At 48.5% G+C, this 23,043-nt stretch overlaps 2 protein-coding genes across 3 annotated transcripts; one reads left to right on the top strand and one right to left on the bottom strand.

The window, feature by feature from the left end:
• Positions 1–1,157: 1,157 nt before the first annotated feature.
• vwde (von Willebrand factor D and EGF domains) lies at positions 1,158–19,234 on the top strand. Its single transcript, XM_062565694.1, has 30 exons — positions 1,158–1,375; positions 2,720–2,910; positions 3,875–4,106; positions 4,500–4,559; positions 5,179–5,429; positions 6,373–6,462; positions 7,546–7,693; positions 7,792–8,006; positions 8,224–8,297; positions 8,474–8,738; positions 8,841–9,037; positions 9,339–10,087; positions 10,181–10,317; positions 10,566–10,730; positions 11,113–11,217; positions 11,533–11,647; positions 12,180–12,442; positions 13,604–13,823; positions 14,230–14,367; positions 14,511–14,705; positions 15,138–15,404; positions 15,565–15,660; positions 15,772–15,867; positions 16,187–16,282; positions 16,492–16,587; positions 17,113–17,208; positions 17,295–17,390; positions 17,832–17,927; positions 18,065–18,162; positions 18,564–19,234. Exons 1-30 carry the CDS (start codon positions 1,297–1,299, stop codon positions 18,576–18,578), a joined length of 4,941 nt encoding a protein of 1,646 aa, XP_062421678.1. The 5' UTR covers positions 1,158–1,296; the 3' UTR covers positions 18,579–19,234.
• seraf (Schwann cell-specific EGF-like repeat autocrine factor) lies at positions 19,083–22,974 on the bottom strand. Of its 2 annotated transcripts, none has more exons than XM_037455092.2 (6): positions 22,597–22,974; positions 21,491–21,862; positions 21,082–21,177; positions 20,531–20,635; positions 19,860–19,955; positions 19,083–19,538 (listed from the first exon to the last, which is right to left on the bottom strand). In XM_037455092.2, exons 1-6 carry the CDS (start codon positions 22,865–22,867, stop codon positions 19,426–19,428), a joined length of 1,053 nt encoding a protein of 350 aa, XP_037310989.2. In that variant the 5' UTR covers positions 22,868–22,974; the 3' UTR covers positions 19,083–19,425. The 2 variants fall into 2 exon arrangements, with proteins under 2 accessions (XP_037310989.2, XP_037310990.2); XM_037455093.2 differs by having other exon boundaries at positions 22,554–22,973.
• Positions 22,975–23,043: the final 69 nt, after the last annotated feature.

The following is a 23,043-nucleotide window of genomic DNA, read 5'->3' as shown; positions in this document are numbered from 1 at the left end:
GTAATATACTTGAGTTGTATGTCAGTGGTGGAGGAGGTCTCTCAAAGTGAATGTTTTCCATCCGGGAGGCTGATTGAGAGCTAATGTGCGAGAGGAGGCAAGAACATCATGCTTTTTATATTTTTACCTGATGGCTATTCCAGGCTGCGAGCAGGTAGATGGTCCAGGAGATTCACGAGGGAGGGGTTGCATCGCTCCTCGGACCCGCACAGCTGCCTCTCCCTGCAGGAATCACAGTTGATTCGTTGAAAATCACACGACGTTGTCTTAATGAAACTTCACAGCTTACTCAAAGCTTTAGTTCAGAATTAGTCGTCATGCCGAGAGTTTGCATGAAAAACAGCGACAGCAAACTGAGTTTTTTCTTGTTTGTCTCTGAGTGTCTCTGTTTGAACACAGCTCATAAGGAAAAGTAACTTATGATCATCCGAATCAATAGAATAATGTAAAAATAACGTAAAAACAACAGATATCTGCTGGAAGCAGCTCTTAAAATGTCTTTTCCGGCATTATTTTCATTTGTCATTCTTTTTATGGTGAATGGAATTATTAATAAAAGTATAGTTGTCTGGATTCCTGTTGACTTCATACTGTGGAATTGCTGCTTTTCATCTGACCTTTGCCGTCTCCTCGTGTTAACGTTAATATAATCTTCAATTTAACTTCCCTGAATGAACCAGCCACTGCCACAAAGAAAACGCTTTTCAAAATTACTTTGCTTTATTGTTTAAGCTTACAAACATTTTCCATTAGTTAATTGATGGGACTTTTTTCAGCAGATATTTCATCATGAAGTCCTGTGAGTAATTAAAGTGAAAATAATGTTTTTCTGCTTTTACACATGTAAGAGTAATTGAATACTTTTGAGCTGTACTTCAGCAACGATATTTATATTTATGATGGTTTCATAGTACCGCGTGACGTCATAAGAATAAAGTTGTTTTAGTATAACCTTCGAATAGCATGTAAAGTAAAACACGTACATGTCAGTACATAAGTACACTACTCATTTCACCTCTGGCTGTGAACACGTGATCGCGTTTAAGTGTTTTCCACTGAGCTGAATCGGCTTGTGGTGGTGATGCAGCGGGAGGGGGGGGGGGGGGGGGGGGGGGGCTTCAGTGCGCGAGACCGCTCCGCACCTCCTCCCGCTCCACTCGGGCTCCGGGTCGGCTGAGAAGGAAACGACGCAGAGGACAGACAGGACGCAGAGGACAGACAGGACGCAGAGGACAGACAGGACGCAGAGGACAGACAGGACGCAGAGGGGACGAAAAGGACTTTTCGGGATCAACAATGAGGCTCGAGGCCGTTTTTAAACTTCTCGCGTGCGTCGTGCTTCTCCTCCCTCCTGACGTCACGCGCGCTCAAACAGGTAAGCTCACCGATGCACCACGGACTGTTGTTCTGCAGCTTGTTAAACGAAACAAATATTTAATTAATTTAATTTTTTTAAAGAAGAAAAAAATCTTTTTGAAAACATTGTGATTAAAAACGAGTATCTAATCCGCGCAAAGCAAAGAGCTCAGAGTCCCTCTGCCAAAAAGAAGCTGAAGGGTCATCCATCGTGGCGCTGTCGTCCAGGGCCACATACCTCCGGGTCTCATGGGGCAGATTCCTGCTGCCATGGGGTCTTCTTTCCTTTGCTCCACCCGACATGGGGGTTTGCACCGGTGGAGGTTTTGAGGAACTTGAAGAACGTCTCTCACAGGCTTTGACAGCTTTCACTTGACCTCTGTGGTCAGGGACAGGGGGACGTCTTGGTTTACAGGTTAGAGGGGGGGGGGTCTTCATCTTTGCTCACGCATTTGTGGCCTTTACTGCTTTTACCACCACGTTACCGCTTTTTCTATTGTCCCGTACTTCAAACCTCCGGTCAGGAGGAGAGGAACACACTCAAGGAGGGTTGACTCAGTATCTGATTCTCCTCGGTTTAAAAGATGTTTTATTGTCCCCTCCAACGATCCTTGAACCCTTAAACAGCCTGTTTAAGGGCCCCCCATTTGACCCCGCCCGACCTGCCGACCTTTCCTTTCCCCGAAGCACGTTCAGGACTTCTTTCCAACGCCAGCGAGGTCCGAGGAGGCCGTCTTTCGTTTCGCTGTAGTTCTTTGTGTGTGTGTGATGGATGTGAAGTACTTCACGCTGAACCTTGCAATTAAAATCAGCTGTCACATCCTGCTAGAGAAAACCCCATGAATAATAATAATAAGTCTGGCATTTTGTCCTGTCCCTGCAACCAGAAGTGACCCGGGAGGGTGTAACTAAGGGCAACCGGATGCCAAACAAGACATTTCACAGGCGGTTCCAGGATTGGGGCCATAAACTCGTGTTTACTACGTTTTGCCGGGGTTTCGAGTTGTTGTCTCTCACACACGAATACGACCCCTCCTCTGTTTCCTCGCCCTCGTTCCCTTTATTTACATCACTGCCCCCCCCAACGTGGAGGGACAATAAACACCCGGGGACAGGCACCACATCCAAATGTCAACAGAGGCTGTGGTTAGGGAGGAATAAAAAAAAAATAAAAAAAGGCTTTTAATCAACTTGAGTTGTTTAGAAGACGTTGATTGAAGATGAAGAAGTTCAGTCTTTGAAGAAGTATGTGAATCACCTCCACCTGATTCAGAAGATGGTTTAAGTGCTTAATATCTCAGTATAGGATGTCGTTTTTATGCAATTCCACCACCGGCGCCTGTCGTCCCCCCCCCCCCCGCAGAGCCCCCCGCCGAGTGCGCGCCTGGCGGCCACGCCGTCCTCCGGGACCCCTACCGCAGCGCCACCTTCAGCTCCAGCCGGCTGCAGCAGTCGGCCCTGCAGGACCTCATCTGCGACCACTCCCTCGCCGCGGGCTGGTACCGGTTCCAGATCTTTGACAAGCCGGCCAGCATGCCCACCCGCTGCGTGGAGGTAAATGGCCGCCAGCCTTCTGATTTGAACTCCCGTGATTGGCTCACCGTGTAACTGAAACGATGAAACGTCCATTGAACCTCGGGAGAATGATTTGTAATAAACTGTGTTTCATTCAATTAAATGAGCCCCTCAGTCCAGATGTGCTCATTCTTCTAACAAAGAGCACCGCTATGAGGGGAGTGCTGCCAATTCAGGGATTTTTTTTTTTTAAATACATTTTTTTATCTACAGCTCAACTGTTTATAGAAATACATTTTGCTGAATTCTGCAACTCGTCTCCAAAAATGTAAAATGGATCAGGTCAGAGGTCCCGCGTTTCCTGTGTCGCTTTATTATTAATGTTGGAATAATCTTAAATGAAAATACATCAGTGTTTCCCCTTGGTTTACAACTTCGGGGGGGGGGGGTGAAAAAAAAATAAACAAAACTTAAACAAAAATTCCGAGTTAAATTGTTAACACAGTATTGATTTAACACTGACACGATTGGGACAATATAAACACCAGCACCTGTAGCCTGCAGGATCCCTCTAAAGTGTCACCCCCCCCCGCCCCTCCACGTCCTTCCCATTGTGTACCTGTGTAACACAATAACGTGATGTTTGTATCGTAACGACGGCGCGTACCTTTGTGGACTGAATGAGCTGTGACGGCGAGCGTTAAAGTCAACGTGAGGTTGAAGTTTAAACCGGCCTTCATCGTTACACAAGTTTGTCTTTTTCTGATCCGCTCATTGTTAATAGCTGTCAAAAAGGGACTCTCCTGAACACCACTGCCAACATCAACACAAAAGGAAAGATTGTCGATACACGAGCTGAAAGTGATTACGCACGTTGCTCCGAATCTTTAGAGCAAAGAGGCAATTAATGCTTATTATTTTTTCACGTATTTCCTCTCGGGGCGCTGAGAAAAACAAGCCTAAAACCAGCCTTAGTCGTTCTTCTCTCCCTGCAAACCTCCAGGTGAACCACTGCGGGACTCAGGCCCCCGTGTGGCTGTCCCTGGGGGACGGCGAGTCTCTGCCGGGGCCCCTGGAGGCGAGGCAGCTGACGGCCTGCGCCGCCTGGCAGCTCTTCGCCGGCCTCGGCGGGGAATGCTGCATGTTCCGCATCCCGGTCACCGTGCGCAACTGTGGGGGCTTCTACGTGTACCTGCTGCAGCCCACGCCGGGATGCATGGGATACTGCGCTCAGGGTGGGTCGCAAATTACAAAAGAGAGGCATTTTTGCAAAATGCGTCACGCAAATGGAAAAAAGATTCCGTTTTCTAAATGACATGCTGTTGACAAAATGACTTTATTTGTCTGATGTCAAATGATTTTAAATTCAAATTGAGTTATTCAAGGCTACTACTATTCAAGACCACCGTTTGACTTGTGAGCGTCAAGTGACATTGCGGCTAAAACCCGCTGTTGCCGTGGCTACCTTCAGTTTAATACACAACCTGCACTGATTAAGAAAAGGAACGTCTCTCAGCCCTCGAAGACAAATGGCTGCGTCTGTTTAGTGAATGAAAGGAGTAACGCCGCTTTGGGAGCCCGAGGATGACATTTTCCTTTTGGTCGCGTCGCTCTATGTGTCCTCACAGAGACGGCGGACGCGTCGCCCGCGGCGTTGGCGGGCTGCGGCCCCGATGGGACGTGTACAGGTGAGGACCCCGCTGCTGTGTTTGTGGCTCGCGCTTGTCTCCGCGCGTTAGGGTCAAACGCCGAGAGACCATCGGGGAGGTCAGGGAGTTGCCGTGTGGTCAGGAATGCATCTTCATCCTCTTAATGAGCCGAGCATGTGTTCCCCCCCCCCCCTCCCACCTCCCACACACACACACACACACACACACACAGGGTTCGCTTGGCCCTTATCTCCACGGCGACGGCCTCCAGCCAGGCGGCCAGTTACGCCAGGGCGAGTTCCAGGAAGCTAGAAAGGAGCCCGGAGGTTTAACTAAATGTCTCTGAAGAACGTCTCTGAATAATAGAATTCAGGTTGCTGTGATTCACAAGCTCTTCCTCTTCTGCTTCAGAAGATATTTTCACACGCATTACTTCATGTTCCTCAGTGGAAGCTGTGAAAGCCTCCTCCCTTCGCTACGTGCTTGATATCTGAACCAGAATGGCGTTGAGTCTCCTCTTCCTGGACAAAGGGCCACTGTCATTTGAGGGTAGAGGGCCTTTCAGAACCGCAAGGACATCCAATTAATTAAGAATTAAGAGGTTCCGCTTGCAGATATCCTCCCGCTGACCCGAGCCACTCCTTCTCCCCCCGGGCAGAGCGGCCTCCTCCTCCTCCTCCTCCTCCTCCTCCTCCTCCGTCTGCGCCGGTGATTGTCCCGGAGGTGACGGGAGACTCGGTCCACCTGAAGTGCGTCTTCGGCAGCAGCTCCAACGGCTCCCTGGGTTACGTGGTGGGCTGGTCCCGCCTCTCCCTGGAGGGCAGGAAGGAGGAGCTCAGACAGGAGACCACCATCAGGACCTCCGCCTACATCGAACTGGACGGCTTCAACCTCCGCCTGGGGGACAAGGTGGGATGCACTTCTCCCTTTGCAGAGACAATTCTTTAAAATGAAATAAAAACAATATACTGTATTTTTCCAGCATCCAATTTATTTTCTAACACAGTGAATTTATTAGCAATGGGTTTATAACCAAAAACCCGGAGTAATTTACACCTATAGTCGTGATAATTATTAAAATAAATGGATGAACCAAGAAAAAACATTCTCAAATTTGAAAGACTTTAGACAGGTGGTAGAAAATGATATAATATAAAATAGCAATGGCTACCTTGGGATACAAACATCTGGAAAGAAAAAGGAACAGAATAGTCCAATACTCCTCCATCAATCAACTTCCCATTCTTCCGTAAATCAAAGATTTTGTGACTGAAGCCGTTATTGAAACCTGTCAACAATTTGTTTTCCTTTTATTTGCTGTGTGGTTCCTTCCGTTCTCTTTCAACCCCCCCCCCCCCCCCCCCCCACTCGCCCTCTTACTTTTTTTCCAGCTAAAAAAAGGAAAAAAAGTGCTAATACGTCTGAAAAGAAAACAAATTTAATGATAATAATTCCAAAAAATACTAGGAACAAAATGGTCAGGAATAAAAAAGTCAAAATCAAAAAAATAAATTTAGGTGTAAAAAAAAAATAAGTCGAAAATAAGTCAAAATATAATTGGTTGTAAAATGAGAAATGGGAAAAAATATATTAGGGTTTTAAAATGTTATGGAAAAAAATCCTAAATACATTTGGTCAAAAATTGTAATTGAAAAGGAGGCAAAATATATTTGGTCAAAAGAATGTCATGGAAAAAAAGTCTTAAAGAAATGTGGGAAAAATGAATAACTTTAGTTAAAATAAGTCAAATTGGTTGAAGATGCCATAGATATATATTAGCTAAAAGAAATGCTAAAGGATAAAAAGTCAACACGCGTTTATTATTCATCTTAAAACTCTCCCCCTCCCTCAGATCTACTGTTCCTGCACCAGTTTCCTTCTGGACTCGCCCACCGTCCGCGGGGCTTCGGTGCAAAGTCAGGAGTTCTTTGCTGGGATTCTGGTACATCACAGTGTTTGGATGTTTTACATCTATTCACGTGTGTGTGTGTGTGTGTGTGTGTGTGTGTGTGTGTGTGTGTGTGTGTGTGTGTGTGGTGCCTCTCCAATGAGCCGCTGGGTGTATCTTTGTTTTCCTGTGTGTATCTTTGTGTATCTTTGTGTTCCTGTGTGTATCTTTTTGTATCTTTGTGTTCCTGTGTGTATCTTTGTGTATCTTTGTGTATCTTTGTGTTCCTGTGTGTATCTTTGTGTATCTTTGTGTTCCTATGTGTATCTTTGTGTATCTTTGTGTTCCTGTGTGTATCTTTGTGTATCTTTGTGTTCCTGTGTGTATCTTTGTGTATCTTTGTGTTCCTGTGTGTATCTTTGTGTTCTTATGTGTATCTTTGTGTATCTTTGTGTTCCTGTGTGTATCTTTGTGTTCCTATGTGTATCTTTGTGTATCTTTGTGTTCCTGTGTGTATCTTTGTGTTCCTGTGTGTGTCTTTGTGTTCCTGTGTGTATCTTTGTGTTCCTATGTGTATCTTTGTGTGTCTTTGTGTTCCTGTGTGTATCTTTGTGTTCCTGTGTGTATCTTTGTGTATCTTTGTGTTCCTGTGTGTATCTTTGTGTTCTTATGTGTATCTTTGTGTATCTTTGTGTTCCTGTGTGTATCTTTGTGTATCTTTGTGTTCCTGTGTGTATCTTTGTGTTCCTATGTGTATCTTTGTGTGTCTTTGTGTTCCTGTGTGTATCTTTGTGTTCCTATGTGTATCTTTGTGTGTCTTTGTGTTCCTGTGTGTATCTTTGTGTTCCTGTGTGTATCTTTGTGTATCTTTGTGTTCCTGTGTGTATCTTTGTGTTCTTATGTGTATCTTTGTGTATCTTTGTGTTCCTGTGTGTATCTTTGTGTATCTTTGTGTTCCTGTGTGTATCTTTGTGTTCCTGTGTGTGTCTTTGTGTTCCTGTGTGTATCTTTGTGTTCCTATGTGTATCTTTGTGTGTCTTTGTGTTCCTGTGTGTATCTTTGTGTTCCTATGTGTATCTTTGTGTATCTTTGTGTTCCTGTGTGTATCTTTGTGTATCTTTGTGTATCTTTGTGCAGCTGAGGCCCGAGGAGAGCAGTGTGTCCGAGGACGGGAGGCTGTACGAGCTGTCGGTTGAGAGCACGGTGCCCGTCCCGTGTCCGCAGGGGGCGTCCTCCTCCACGGAGGGCTGCGCTCTGTCCCTGCAGCTCAGCACCAGCAGCGCAGGTGAGCGCCCGCCGCCCGGGGGCCCGTCCGCGCACACCTGTGCGCGTTGGCTTCACGCGTCCATTTACAGTCGCCTGGCTCCTTGCGTCGTGTCGCAGACGAGGGCTCGCTGGGCGCCGATGTGTCTCTGTCCTCCTGCGCGGTGGAGCTGTCCCGGGGCCCCTGCGGGGACGGCGTCTGCAGCCGGGCTCTGATCCACTTCGGCGCCGTCACCGACTTCGTCAGAGATGGCAACAGGACGACGCGGATCTCCGTCCAACCCGTCGTCACCCAGAACGCCCTCTGGAACGGATACTCCCCGGAACCAGTTGAGGTAAACCGAGTTTTCTTTTGGTTGCTTTTTGTTAAATGATTTAAAAAAGAAGGACACAAGAGTAAACGTTGCAACCTCCCTCCCGGCTCATCAAGGGTTACGACTCCGCACCATTTTTCATTGCGGTCAAAAGACAAAAGAGGCAGAAGTAGGGGTGGAGGTGACTTTAAATAAAGGACATGAACTTACACCCGGTTCTCATTGTCTGTCATTTCAGATAACGGTGAAGGATGTCCCCTCCGCCTACTGCTACTACTTCACCGATCCTCACGTCATCACATTTGATGGCAGGTACTTGTTCGGTTAAACAGGAAAAATGTGCCGTACTCAGATTATATTGTTTCAGGAAAAGTCATCCATATAGAATGATTTCTTCCCGTCTTTTCTTTGCGATGTGATAACGTGCGACGGTGTGACAACAGGGAGGCCGCAGGCTGCTGTGAACGCGTCTCTCCGTTTGTGTGCAGGCACTACGACAACTACCAGGTAGGCACCTTTGTCCTCTACGAGAGCACCGCCAGGCCGTTCCAGGTGCACGTCCGTCAGCGGGGGTGCGTCAGCGGCGGCGGCGGCTCGTGCGCGTGCGGCTTCGCGGCGAGGGACGGCGGCGACGTCCTCGCTTTCGACATGTGCGAGGCGGGCGAGACGCGGCCTCGCCTGTCCGTGAGGCGCAGGGGCCCGAGCAAGAGCGGCATCCGCATCGCCGAGTCCTACCAGGGACGCAAAGTCACGGTGAGCGGTGGGAAGGGTGGGGGGGGGGTCTCTATGCACGCCTTGCACAAAATGTGACGTGTGGAATGTCCTCTGTGTCCTCATGCCGCCGTCTCCGGGCAGGTGACCTTCTCGTCGGGGGCGTTCGTCCGCGCCGACGTGTCGGACTGGGGGATGAGCCTGACGCTCAGGGCCCCCGGTTCGGACCGGGGCCGCACCGAGGGCCTGTGCGGGACCTTCGACGGGCGGTTGGACAACGAGCTCCACTCAGCAGGGGGCGCCACGGTGGAGCACCTGCACGCTTTCATTTCTGCATGGAGGTGAGTGGGTGTTTTTCACAATGGCAAATGGCTCCGTATCCCATTTCAAACCAACAGCATCCTTTATTTGAGGACAATTTCAAACGTTGGACATCTTTAGTATCCTGGACATGTTCTCCAAAGCTTTTTATATGGCCAGACTGCATCACCAAGCAGGCACCTTGACCTTGAAACCAGTTCCCAGGACCCACAAAGGTTCACTATATGTCAATTAGATGTATGGTAATATCATTTTGAATGAATCCTGGTTTCTCCTCACTGACATCTCCTCCTCTCCCCCCCCCCCCCTCTCCTCTGCCAGGCTCCCCCCGGGCGGCAGCCTGTTTGACACCGCGCCGTCCCACCTGAGCGGGCTGAGCCCCCGCCAGCACTGCGACTGTCGGGCCGGGCCCCGCCTCTCCTCCCCCAGAGGCCGCTCGTCTCAAGGGGTCTCCTCCGACTCCACCTGCTCGCCTCACGGCAACGTGCGCCTCCCCGGTGCCATCCCCGCCCTGGACGTCACGGCGGAGTACATCGGCTCGGTGGAGCTGATGGAGGGCGAAGGACAAACGCCGGACGGGGGCGGGGGCGCCGGAGCCTCGGACTCCACGCACCAGAGCCTCAGCCAGTCCGACCTGGAGGGCTTCACCTACTTCTTCCCTGAGGACCACGAGGCAGCGGCTCCCCCCGACGCCTCCCCCAAGTGGCCCACGCCCTCCGGCCTGACGGAGCGGCGGGCCGCGGCCCAGTGCCGGCGGGCCGTGGCGGGCTCCGGCGTGGCGTCGGGCTGCCGGCGCCTCCTGGGCCGCTCCGTCGTCTCCCGCGCCGAGGCCATGTGCGTCGCTGACCTGCGGCTGAAGGACGAGCCGTCGTGGCTGAGCGCCGCCGTGCCGCTGCTGGAAAACGAGTGCGAGAGGAGGCTGGCGGAGGAGAGCGGCGCAGGGAAGGAGGACCGGGAGGTTCTGGCCGCCCTCAGGTGCCCCGACCTGTGCAACGGCAACGGCCGGTGCTCGGAGTGGGGCTGCGTCTGCTTCCCGGGGTTCGGGTCTTACGACTGCAGCGCGCTTTCCGGTAAACACGCCGAAGCGGGCCGCTAGTCGCACGCGCGTCGCTTTTCTAAAATCCTAATCGTAAACGGCTGTTTTCGCTGTCGACGTTGTGAAGACCAGATCCCAGAGATCGCCGCGCTGGAGAAGGAGGGTCTGTGCGACGTGCGGCGGGGAGACTGCTCCCCCCTCCGGCTCCACGGCCAAGGCTTCAAGGACTCCTACGAGCTCAGGTGTGAGTTTGTCAAAGAAAAGGTACACTTGGTCTCCGCTTCTTCTTCTTCTTCTTCTTCTTCTTCTGTGTCTTGGCTTGTCACCTGATTTTGAAATGAACATAATGTTACCTTGTGTTACCTTAAATTATTAAAGTAAACATCCTTTTTGTCTCGTTTCCAAAGCAAGAAAAGTATCTGAACAAATCAAAGCATCCGTTTGCATCACACAACCTGTGCTGTACAATCAGAGTCTCTCTCTCTCTCTCTCTCTCTCTCTCCGTTTGCCAGTTCGAGGACGGGGCCTGGCTTCTGGACAAGCCGCGGTTCGTCCCGGCCGTCTTCCTGGACGTAACGGCTCTGGAGTGCCAGCTCCCCCCGGACGACAGCTGGACTCCTGCTGGCCGGCAGACGGAGCCGGAGACGGAGCGACCGCTGGCTCGCTGGCAGATCAAAGTCAGTCACGCATCTTCCTCATCAAGCTCTTGTTTGTACTTTCTTTCCTCTGTGGTCATCGTCTATGCTTCTTGACAATTCTACTATTATTTTGCAGGTTATTTTTCCCAAAATGTGAGATCACGTAGTGAATCTGCACTGAAGTAACGACGTTTACTGGTGTTCATTCGCCGCTTCCTCTGAGATTAGGGGAAAATTGTAACTCAGTTGTGTGAAAAGTTGGAAAATGTACTTTTTTCCACAGACTGCCAAGTGGATGAAAGAAAGGGGAAGAAGTTATTAAGATTTATAGAATACAACCAGGAGGACCAGCATGTAGTTCAAACTCAATCAGATGCCTTTTCCCAGCCATCCGCGGTAATCAAGCTTCTGCTGATGGCAGGTTTCCAATGACGGCTACAGCTTCAGCAACGCCAAGATACTGACGCTCTACGACGGCGCCTGCCAGATCTGCAGCCTCCACACTGCAGTCCTCTGCACCCTGAGGGTGAGACGGCTGTCTTCGTGGTGCTATTTCATTTAATACAGGGAACCAAATGTAGCAGCAACTCCAGGCTTTTTCCTTTCGTCCTCTAACTGTGATGCCTTTAAGAAACGTAACTTCTGTCACTTCAGTGTCAGTTTGTCCACAACACGGTTAAAAATGCAATGACAAGTACAATCAAAAAATAAATGAATATTTTTATTTGCATATTTGCATTTTTTTTCCTCTCTTACTTATTCATATTTTCTCTCGATCACACATATTTTCAGCTCTGTCTCAAAGGGAAAGAGCCAAATACGTTATTTGTTGCTTCACCAGGAGAGAACCTGCAGCATTGACGGCGTGTGCTACGGCGAGGGCGAGTCCAACCCCAGCAGCACCTGCCTCGCGTGTGTCCCGGACTCGTCCAAACGCGCGTGGTCCATAGCGGAGAGTACGTACACGTTCGATGTCATCAGCCTGGACGGCCTCGTGCACGATGTGAGGTTCAAAAAGAAAATGCTCGAGGCTGTTTGGACAATGCAAACGTGCAGTCCGGTGTTTTGGGAGCATTTTTATTTTAATGCTGGTAGTTAACATGTTAGATGACAGTTAGTTAACTTGTCTTAGTGATCAGGACACAATGAATATCACATTGTCTCATATTATTACCAGTCAACTCTTTACTGGCCCCTTTTGAATTAATGCAATATGAAAGTATCAAAAATGTATGAAAATGTACCATTAAGATGAGAAAAATAAGACTATAACGAGGTAGTGTGGTGTGAGAAAAGCTGCGTTATAAACAATATATTATTTTTTTACATTTTAAATAGTCGAATAGTCTAGTCTTTAATCTTTTAAAATGTTTGAATGTAACAGAAATGGGGCTGCAAAGGGAGAACTTTCTCACCCAGCTGTCACTCACCTCATCATGACTCACCCACAGTCTCCCACCGACTCCCTCCTCCCTGTTTGAACCTCAGAGAACAAGCCTCCGGAGCTCCAGCCGCTTCACCTGCGGTCCTTCCAGGGAGAGACTTTGCTCTACCAGCTACAGGCCCGGGACCCCGAGGGCTCAGCGGTGCTCTTCGCCCTGGAGTCGGGTCCCGAGGGCGCGTCCCTGTCTCCGGCCGGCCTGTTGACGTGGAAGGCCTCAGCCGGAGCCTCAGCCGGAGCTACGGACGCTCCCACCTTCCGCGTTACGGTGGTGGACAGCTGTGGAGCTGAAACCAGAGCCTCCATACAGGTAACCTCCATACAGGTAACCTCCGCACAGGTAACCTCCATACAGCTAACCTCCGCACAGGTAACCTCCATACAGGTAACCTCCATACAGGTAACCTCCGCACAGGTAACCTCCATACAGGTAACCTCCATACAGGTAACCTCCGCACAGGTAACCTCCATACAGCTAACCTCCATACAGCTAACCTCCGCACAGGTAACCTCCATACAGGTAACCTCCATACAGGTAACCTCCATACAGGTAACCTCCGCACAGGTAACCTCCATACAGGTAACCTCCGCACAGGTAACCTCCATACAGCTAACCTCCGCACAGGTAACCTCCATACAGGTAACCTCCATACAGGTAACCTCCGCACAGGTAACCTCCATACAGGTAACCTCCATACAGGTAACCTCCGCACAGGTAACCTCCATACAGCTAACCTCCATACAGCTAACCTCCGCACAGGTAACCTCCATACAGGTAACCTCCATACAGGTAACCTCCGCACAGGTAACCTCCATACAGCTAACCTCCGCACAGGTAACCTCCGCACAGGTAACCTCCATACAGGTAACCTCCGCACAGGTAACCTCCGCACAGGTAACCTCCATACAGGTAACCTCCATACAGGTAACCTCCGCACAGGTAACCTCCATACAGGTAACCTCCGCACAGGTAACCTCCACACAAGTTCCTATATGCACAAAAGACAATGAATAATTATCTTAGTAAATATTTCTCTAGATTCTGAGAATAAAGGGATCCCAACACATGTGTAAGTCATTTAAGACGAGTAAGAGGGGTCCACAGTCTTTGTACACACGCTTGGTTCCTTCCTCCCACCAGAGGGCGCTCACGACGTGAGGTTCTCTGCTCACTCACACAGTAATTCGGAGCAGGTTGTGTAAAATTAAATTCTGTTTGCTTGTATATTTAATTAGTCTTGTGTTGATGGATGCTTTTTTTTCCTCTACAAAGTAACAAGCACAGGAAATACATCTCAGAGAACTAAAACTGTAAAACTGTATTTTTTGTATTAATGTGTTTGATTTAATGCCACCACTTACTTCCTTTCTATGCATGTTCCTGCTTCCTCTGCATGTGTGATTATTTTCAAAAACCTCCACAAACCTTTTTCCCCTCCCTCCTCCTCCTCCTCCTCCTCCTCCTCCTCAGGTGTCAGTGCGCCCGTGTGAGTGCCTGAACGGCGGCTCCTGCGTGACCAACGCCGACTCCCCCCCCGGCGGCGCGGAGCACCCGTGCTCGTGTCCGGACGGATTCGCTGGGGAGCGGTGCGAGGTGGACGTCGACGACTGCAAGCCCAACCCCTGCCGGCTGGGCCGCTGCATCGACGGCCCCGGCTCCTTCTCCTGCGTCTGCCCCACCGGGACGACAGGTGGGCGCCGACGAGGGATGTGTGAACTTGTTTGGAGTCTTTTTTAATCTTACAACCTGTATCTCCCTCTGAAGTTACTAAAAAGATCCGCGTTGTAGAGATAGTGGCATGTAATCCCCAGAGCTCTGTTACCTGTAGCGATCACCATTAACATTGATGGTCAACTTAGAAACCGGATGAAGGAGAACTACATTTCCCTTTTTCAAAGACCACTTGTAAATCACAAGCAAGGAGACAAAAAAGCAATTCTTAAATCATGGTCACAGTGCACTGTAGTTAGGTCAAACGCGTTGCCCCTTACATTTGCATCAAAATAGAGCGTATTACAAGTGTGTCTAACATCATATCGAGTCACCCTGCTCCCTGTTCATAGGCTAAGGGGCGTTGTTTTTCCGCGTGCTTTCAGGTCGCACATGTAGGGAAGACGTGGACGAGTGCGTCTCTCGGCCCTGTTTCCCCGGGGTGGGATGTAACAACACGTTTGGCTCCTTCACCTGTGGGGGCTGCCCACAAGGATACAGAGGGGACGGGAGGACGTGCACACGTAAGCGCTTGGACAGTCAGCGGACCGGGCCCACACGTCACAATGAGGCCCATCACCGCAGCTCACGGACGGGGGGGGTGGGCTCTCACCATCGATTTGACGAATTCCCGTTTTTCTTCTTTCACGACCCCCCCCCCCCGCAGTCCAGGCGATGACCTCCGGCGCTGGGGTACCGCAGGCCCCCCCCAGGCCCAGAGCCTGGGGCCCGTCGGCGTGCTCCAGTCGGCCGTGTCACCCGGGGGTCCGCTGCTTTGAGAGCACCCACGTCTCGGCGGGCTTCGTCTGTGGGCCCTGCCCCACCGGTCTCCATGGAAACGGGCGAACGTGCACAGCGACAGGTGAGGGTGAACAAATATATACATACGGTACGTATTTATATTGTATTATATGACAATAGTAACTTTTATACATAAATTGTCATTTCAACAGTTGAAAATAGATATTGAACATTCCTATTATAACATACGTGTCATTGTCAATGTCTTTCCAGTAGTGACAATAAATAATTCTCAGACTAATTATATTAGTCTTATTAGATTATATTATATTAGTAGATTTATTTGTACAACACATTTGCACGCTGAATCCAGCTAAAATGGTCTATATGGATATATAAATGATATGATAAATACATATATACATATATAAATGTAATTTTATAATTAAATTAGCCCAAATGAGTGGGTGTGCTTCACTGCTTACACCTGTTTTAATGTTGAAATATATTTGTGTTTTTTAAGTGCTGTCCTCTAACATCCAGTGTTTTGCAGGTCAGGGGACAGGGGACGGTCCTATTTTCATCACCAAATCAAGTTCCGGGAAGGAATCGACTGCCACCTCCTCTTCCTCCTCTTCATCGTCTCCCAGGCGCCCCGCTGAGAGGCGCACCAGACCGGAGGCCCCCCTCCCCAGTGTGGGGAGAGTTTCCTCCGCTGACGTCCCAGCGGGGGCGGAGCTGCGCCCCGACCTGACCCCCGCGGGGGGCAAACGGGGCCGCTGCCCGTACGGCTACACCGGGGACGGGGTCGCGTGTAAAGGTACCTTACAACTACCCGTGTGGTCATTTTCTTTTCAATTGATATATATATAAATATATGGAAAATATTTTACAAATAGCCTATAGGTCACCTGACTGAAGTGGCATTTCCCCCTCAGCTTGAGTGGGTTTCTTGGCGTGATCTCTGCATTTGATTTCAGCCGTGTGCCGACCCGACTGCCAGAACCAGGGGAAGTGCGTGCAACCCGGCGTGTGCGAGTGTGCCGCGGGCCACGGCGGGCCCACCTGTGAGGAAGGTGAACCCCCCCTTCAGCTCATAATTACGTGTCCATGTCTGACGTGTGTCTAACACGTGACGCGACCCCCCCCCCCCTCCCCCCTCCCCTGCGTTGTTTTTACCTTGGCAGCGAGCTGCGAGCCGCCCTGTCGGCACGGAGGCACCTGTCTGGCCAGGAACCTGTGCACCTGTCCCTACGGCTACGTGGGACCCAGATGTGAAATCAGTGAGAGGAACTTAAGCGCTTTGAAGCGGTGTCTTGACGTGTCCACGCTGCGTTTTCAAAAGGGGGGGTGGGCGGCAATGTGAGGGTCTGCGGGTTCGCAGGGCGGTGACACGCTTTGACATGAAATATCAACTCCAACTTCAAAGTTTGTAGACGTACAAAGATATGTCATGTGTATTTGCACCCTTCACAACAATAGGTCGATTGGGTTGAACTTAAACCTCATTTACTCATTTACCAAAATAACGCCGCGTGTCACCTTCCTGCCACCCGCACCGCCTTCGGAGTCAACATCCTCTGACCGTGCCTCCCGTTTCAGTGGTGTGCAACCGGCACTGTGAGAACGGAGGCGAGTGCGTTTCTCCGGACGTCTGCGAGTGCCGACGCGGCTGGTACGGACCGACGTGCAACTCAGGTACGGCGCCGCGCCCCGGGCCGCCCGCCCCTTTCGTTTCGCCATGCGGGCTTTACTCTGCCTGCCGTAGGCCGTTGGGTTTTCGAAAAAAAAAAAAAAAAGAATGCTTGAGATTGTAAACATCAAAGGTGTGAGAATCTGAATATGGACGCTTTGATCCCCCCCCCCCCCTCTCCCCCCTCTCCCCCCTCTCCCCCCCCTCCCCGCAGCCCTCTGCGACCCCGTCTGTCTGAATGGAGGAGCGTGCACGAAGCCCAACATCTGCGCCTGTCCCGGCGGATTCTACGGCTCTCAGTGTCAGATCGGTAAAGGCCGGGAGGGACATGTCATCACACATGACACGTTCTATTCCATTCGAGGTGTTGGGACTCTGTCTCTGTCATCACAGAGGTCCATTTAGGAGACATCGTGTTCCCTGCAACATCTATTCACTGTGGGGGCACAAAAATGCATCTTTAGTCGGGGGTTTCAAATCAATCAACAGTTTTATGGAGAGCTCCCAGAGGCTGTTTCAGTGACAACAACAACAACGTTATTCCTTTTGTTTTTAAGTTTTCTGGTGCAGAAGGATAATTGCAAAGAATATCCGCACTTTTTGACGCAAACGTAGGTTTATTTTCACTGAAAACGTGGTGATTGTCCTTTGATCCGTTCTGACAGACATACCTCACTCCAGTTCCGGCCTCGGCTACACGCACCTCGCTCACACACCAGGCACAAATGCATTTTTAACCGTTTTTACTCAATGACATCACAATCAAGAGGTCGGCGTTTGTGTCTCTGATCAAGCGTCCTCCTGATGTGTTGACATGTTTGGTTGTGTTCTTCAGCTGTATGCAGTCCTCCTTGCAAGAACGGAGGTCAGTGCATGAGGAACAACGTGTGCTCCTGTCCTGAAGGCTACACGGGGAAAAGGTGTCAGAAGAGTGAGTGAGAAAGCACCGACTTATCCGCGAGTGACACCTGGCGCGGCCCAAGATGTTAATCTGATGTCTCATCCGACGTGTTCCAGGTGTGTGTGAGCCAATGTGCATGAACCGAGGCAAATGTGTGGGACCTCACACGTGCTCCTGCGCGTCGGGTTGGAGGGGGAAGAGGTGCAACATACGTGAGTTTATTCACACGACACGCCAAATCCAGGTAAACACACCTTCCCAAAATAGGATGCGAGCAGGGAAATCATCTAAAATTGGAAATGTTCATTAGGGACCACTTTAGACCACAGGAAGACATTACTAAAAAGTTTGCCATAATACACACATAATATTTTAATATATTTTAATTTCCTTTTGCTCAAAGGAAATCGAGCTGTGGGGAAATGATGTGCAGCTTGTTTTATTCAAACATTTCCAGTGAATTGTTGCACCTGTATGGCCCCCAGCTTAAACTCTCTTTAGAGGGAAGCCTTGGCTGGTAGAGCTCGGTCACGTTGTAAAGACTAACCATCCAGGTCTCGTCGCTGTGTTAAGGTCATGTCAGGGATGCATTGTGGGTAGATTTGTATGTAGCTGCTGTATTCAAACCACCCTCTCTGCTCTTCTCACTGCAGCCGTGTGTCTGCAAAAGTGTAAAAACGGCGGCGAGTGTTTGGGACCAAACACCTGTCACTGTCCCTCCGGCTGGGGGGGTCTCCAGTGTCAAACCCGTGAGTTGATTCATAATAGCACACCGCGGGGGGGCGGGGGGGCGGGTTGGGGTCGTTGAGCTCCCTTCCTACTCCCTGTTTTTGAATTTTTTTTCGACTCACGTTATCACAGGTGTTAACTCCTTTTCTCCCCCCAGCGGTGTGCAAGCAGCGGTGCCTGAACGGAGGGAGGTGCGTCCTCCCCGACTACTGCCACTGCCGGAGAGGCTACAACGGCCTCACCTGCGCGCTCAAGGTCCGGCGCCGCATTCCCACTTCTTACCTTCGGTTCTCCTCTCGCCGTTTCTCATCGAGAAAATGACGTTAGCCCTGCATGGCTTTACCCAACCAAACAGCTTATGGCTGTTATACTGTTCAGAATGTGCATTTCTTTCTTTGAAAGGTAAATCCCTGTGGATGTATGAAAAGGGAAATATGATTATTAGTCTTGTAGGATTGTGGAAATAGCTTCTGGAGGGATGTTAAATGTCCTCCTGGGTTTTCGAGTCCCTTGCAGGCAAAGGTGCACAACGGCGTGACTCCAATGGGACGCTAATGCAGAAGGTGCACTGGCTGTGCACTCCATTAATCAAAAAAGATGATCGAAATATCGAAAACACGTGAGATGTGTATGAATTTCTGTTTGCATCTTTACAGGCCTTGCAAGCATGATTTGGAAGAAATGAGAGGACGGGTCGGCTGACGCTACAAAATGCACAAAGCAGGAAGAGAGCATTGTGAGTTGGTGTGTGCGTGTTGGTTGGTTGATGTGTGTGTCTCTGTGAACATCTGAAGGCTAACAGAGGGACTTGATGTATTGCACTTGTCTGTCCCGGTATATCACTACCTCAAGGCTCACAGTAACACACATCTGGTGAATGCATCAGAGACTTCTGACACAGTGTTACTGCACACTATTATGTCAAATGAGCAAAATGACATCTGTTTCAGTGGTGATTTATTTGAGAGCTGCAGGTTATTTATTACCAGCAGGCTTTTAGTTTGAGTTTTTTCACGATTAAGCCAAATTATAACCTTATAGACAGAACCGATGCATACTGTTAATTGTTCACTTGTGAGAAAATAAATGCAAGGATGCTATATAAATAAACAACTTTCCTCAGATTAAATACAATGTCATATGTTAACAAAATTGTAATTTTTGTTTTTCGCTTTTATTAATATATTTTTTGATTGGTTACAGTAATGACCCCCTGTTTGAATTACATCTAGGGTTTTGATTTATATATATTTTTTAAACTCTGACAACTTCAGATGACACTGTTGTACAAGTTACATTTTACAGAATAAAGTCCTTTTAAAATGTCCTTTGATAATCAATGCAATTCACTCTTTTTATTAATTTCATGACACAAATTACAGTACGTGTTTACACCACCAAATGACCAGGTTCAAGGTTTCTTAAAAAAGAAATACATAAGAAATGTAAAAGCTTTAAAAAAAAGTTCTCATCAGCATGAAGTCCCGTGTTGGGCCTCATTGACCTCTGACCTCAGCACTAGTGGGACTTTTTCCTCTCCTCACAGCGAGGGCCAGAGTAAGGGGGGCGACAGCGGCATTTGTCTGGAGAGATGCACTTCCCTCCATTCAGGCAGGACTGAGCGCACACAGCTACGGACCAAAGATAACAAACAAACAAAAAACGGCATTAATAAATTGTTAAAGCTTGAGTGTAAAGTAAATGACCGAAGAGCTTGTGAATCTGAATACAAATCCAGAAACGTGGGGGAGAAGCGTTTCCACGTCTCTCACATCTGGAACAACACTGAAATCTCCGAGACATATATATATATTTCATTCTCAACTGTTTGTCAGAGTGGTCTATTGGCATCTTTTCTTTAAGATGTAGGAGAGAAACACTAAAACAGGATCCATGCTTTTAAAAGTGCAGTGGAAGGCGTTGGGCGTCTGGGACCCGGTTTTGAAACTCACCGGTGTGGCAGGCGCCACCCAGCCATCCCTCCGGACAGCTGCAGATTCCTGGAGCCACGCAGATCCCCCCGTTCCCACAGCCTTGGGGACAGATCGCTGCCGGGAGGACAAACCACGGAGAAGACATTCTTAGCATGCCGGTCTGAGCTTCAGCTTTTAGATGAATCACATGAACTGGGGGCGGAAACCATGCTTTGGATGCAGGAATTGCATCAGCGGAATAGTCAAGAGCCAACTAGCTTAGCGTAGCGTGAAGACTGGAATAAGGGTGAAACACCTATTTGCAGCCAAAGGGTTTAAAACATTACAGATTGTTTGTGTAATCTTTAAAAAGAGTTTTTTTGCCGTTTTATTTGTTTGCTGTTTTATTTGTTATGCTAAGCTAACAGGCTAGCTGCAGCTCAATATTAAGCCTAAACGCACTTGAGCACTTTTTTTTTGCTTCTTAAAAATACAGTAAAAAAACATTTGATCCCATTTAATACAATTCTGAGAAATGTCGGTTAAGTCCAATTTACTGCCAGGAAGCGCCATTCACAAGCCGTCAATTCAAAGGCCAATTCGTAACCCCTAAACTGGATGAAGCGCCTAGTAAACGTTTTGGCAGGCGGCTGCTGGTCAGCGGCCCCACTCGGTGTTAAAGGACTGATTAGAAACAGCCATGAACCGACCCTCCTGGCATTTGGAGCCGGCCCAGCTGTAGGGGCAGATGCACTTGGCCACTCCGTTGACAGCGATGCATTCTCCTCCGTTCCAGCATCCCCCGTCGCACGTCACTGCCAAAAGACACACACGGACCACGCAATTTTAATCCTCCACACGCAACTCGGACAGTGGTTTCTTTTATTTATAGGGAGCTTGATTAGTTCAATTCACAAGAAATTTTGCAGAATTAAAAAAATACTGGAAAGAATAAAGATGAGTCCTCTATTGTATCTTGTGACCCTAAGTTTGAACAAAATACAGGCGCTGAAAAGCTCATTTTATTTACATTTTGCCCCAGAAAATTTAATATAAACAACTTTAAAACAAACAAGTGTTGAAGTTCTGTTACTGGGGGGAATGGAGCTGCTCTAGTTTTCCAACTGGAGGTCAGAAGGAATCTGGTGTGTGTCTGATGAAAGGGACAGCTGTGTGTCAAAATGTACTGATATGCATCGAGACGGATTTCCTTACTGATCACTGACAGATTCTTCCAAATCACACAAGAAACCAGGCTTACCTTTGTGACAGTATCTTCCTCCAAATCCTGGAGGACATCTGCACTTTCCAGGGCGAAGGCATGCTCCTCCATTCTTACATTTGGGATAACAGTTGGCTGTGTTTTACATTCACGCAAGAACACAAAACATTTTCAAATTACTCTTGATGGAGAGTTAGTTATATCTTGGATACTGTAAAAGTAAGAAGGGAAAGATGAGGAATCAAGCGTAATGTTTTAAACATCAAAACCTTAGGGGCATTTGCATATTGCAGACAACTAAACTATGACTCGAGGCAGTCATTGTACTACGCCTAAATATTAACAAGCACGCATTTCTACAAGGGGGAAACATACTGGAGCCTACTGTACATTTCCTTCTGACAGCTTCCTACAGCAAACGCAATGGAAGAAGAACATGTAACATCACCATACTGGCAGGTCTCTCCCTCGTAGCCCTTGGAGCAGAAGCACGTGCCGTTGCGGATGCAGATGCCTCCGTGGTCGCACTGCGGGTCGCACTTCGCCTTCGGGTCAAACACGAACCCGACCGCGACTCCCCGGGGTGCGTCCGCGCGCCCGCCGGAGCACAGGGCGACGGAGGCGGCCAGCAGCACGGCCGAAGCGAGGCCCACGACGCCCATGTTGGTTGTTGTTGTTGTTAAGAGGCGGAGAGCAGCGGACGGACCGTTGGGTCCACGGAGATGGAGGAGAAAGTAGCGGGACCTCGCTACAACCCCCCCCCTCTGAAGGCCGTGGATCGTGCCGGGGCGGGGCGAGAAGGGGAACATGGGCCGGCGGACTTGGAGGAGTTTGGATGAGTGGTGAGTTTTTGAAAGAGCCCGCCACACGCACAAAAGTAGTAGTTCGGTGAATATATATATATATATATATATATATATATATATATATATTTACATATAACGTTATATATTGATATATATATATGTTAGTCGCTACGCTAAAGAGAGAACTTTCAACAATTTTATTCGCGAAGTTGTTAGCTTTTTAGCTAAGTTAGCCGACGTTAGCTAAGCTACGTGACCCTTAACGTGACGTCATTAGAGAATCGAGGCGTTAATTAACGTTACATCTGGGTTAAAAGGCCACGTAAATGTTTTTTTTTAAAGGTTTACGTAATATCATCACGATATCATACCACATTAAGCAGAAGTCGTTGTTCTGACAAAAGTAATGTTGTGTAATGCAAATTCATCTTGATGTAACAATTTTTGTTTAAGTTTGAATTACTTAAACAGTTAAAACAAGGGCAATAACGCTGAGCAAGGATAGGTCAACAAAATGTTTTGTGAAACAAGAGGATCTGCTAAAATTTCTTTACTTTAAACTTTAAAAGTTTTTAAAGATTACATGTAAATGTAAACTCTATTTTGTAATAGTCTTGCAGTCATTTGCCTGTACTGGACATTCTCCAGCTTTCCTGGTTCAGCGTGGAGCCAAGTAGGTTATTATTTTCACACAGCAACACTTACTGTGTTCACGGAGAAGACATGTGGGAAAGTCATTTCCTTTTACCTGGCAGGAGGAAGTGCCGGGTCCACATGCATGTATGGCTCAGGGGGAAAGTCTGCCTTAATGGAAATAACACAACCGGCTCAATATCCGATGTTGGTGACTGAGAGCCCACAGGAAAGCAGATTTCCATATGAACATGTGTGCTCTCTTGCTCGTTAAATATCCCCGTTGCCAATGTCCCATTCAAATCTGGGAGCCTTTGCAGCCTACGATGATAGTTGAACAACCTTCTGTGTGTGGACTTCCAGTTTTCAACGGAACCAGGAATCATTCTTGTGCAGAAAGACAAAGCAGAAAGTACTCGGCTTGTGATTAAATTAGGAGCATTTAAAACAACTAAGGGACGAAATAAATGTACCTCCACAAAAACCACGATAAAACAATAAAACAATGGTAGACATGATTTAAGCTAGTGATTATTAGAACCATGCACAGCTGTAGTAGATG

The sequence above is a fragment of the Pungitius pungitius genome, chromosome 11, assembly GCF_949316345.1.
Source record: "Pungitius pungitius chromosome 11, fPunPun2.1, whole genome shotgun sequence".
Lineage (NCBI taxonomy): Eukaryota > Metazoa > Chordata > Actinopteri > Perciformes > Gasterosteidae > Pungitius > Pungitius pungitius.
The sequence above is the reverse complement of the archived record's forward strand: the minus strand, read 5'-3'. Positions and strand labels throughout refer to the sequence as shown.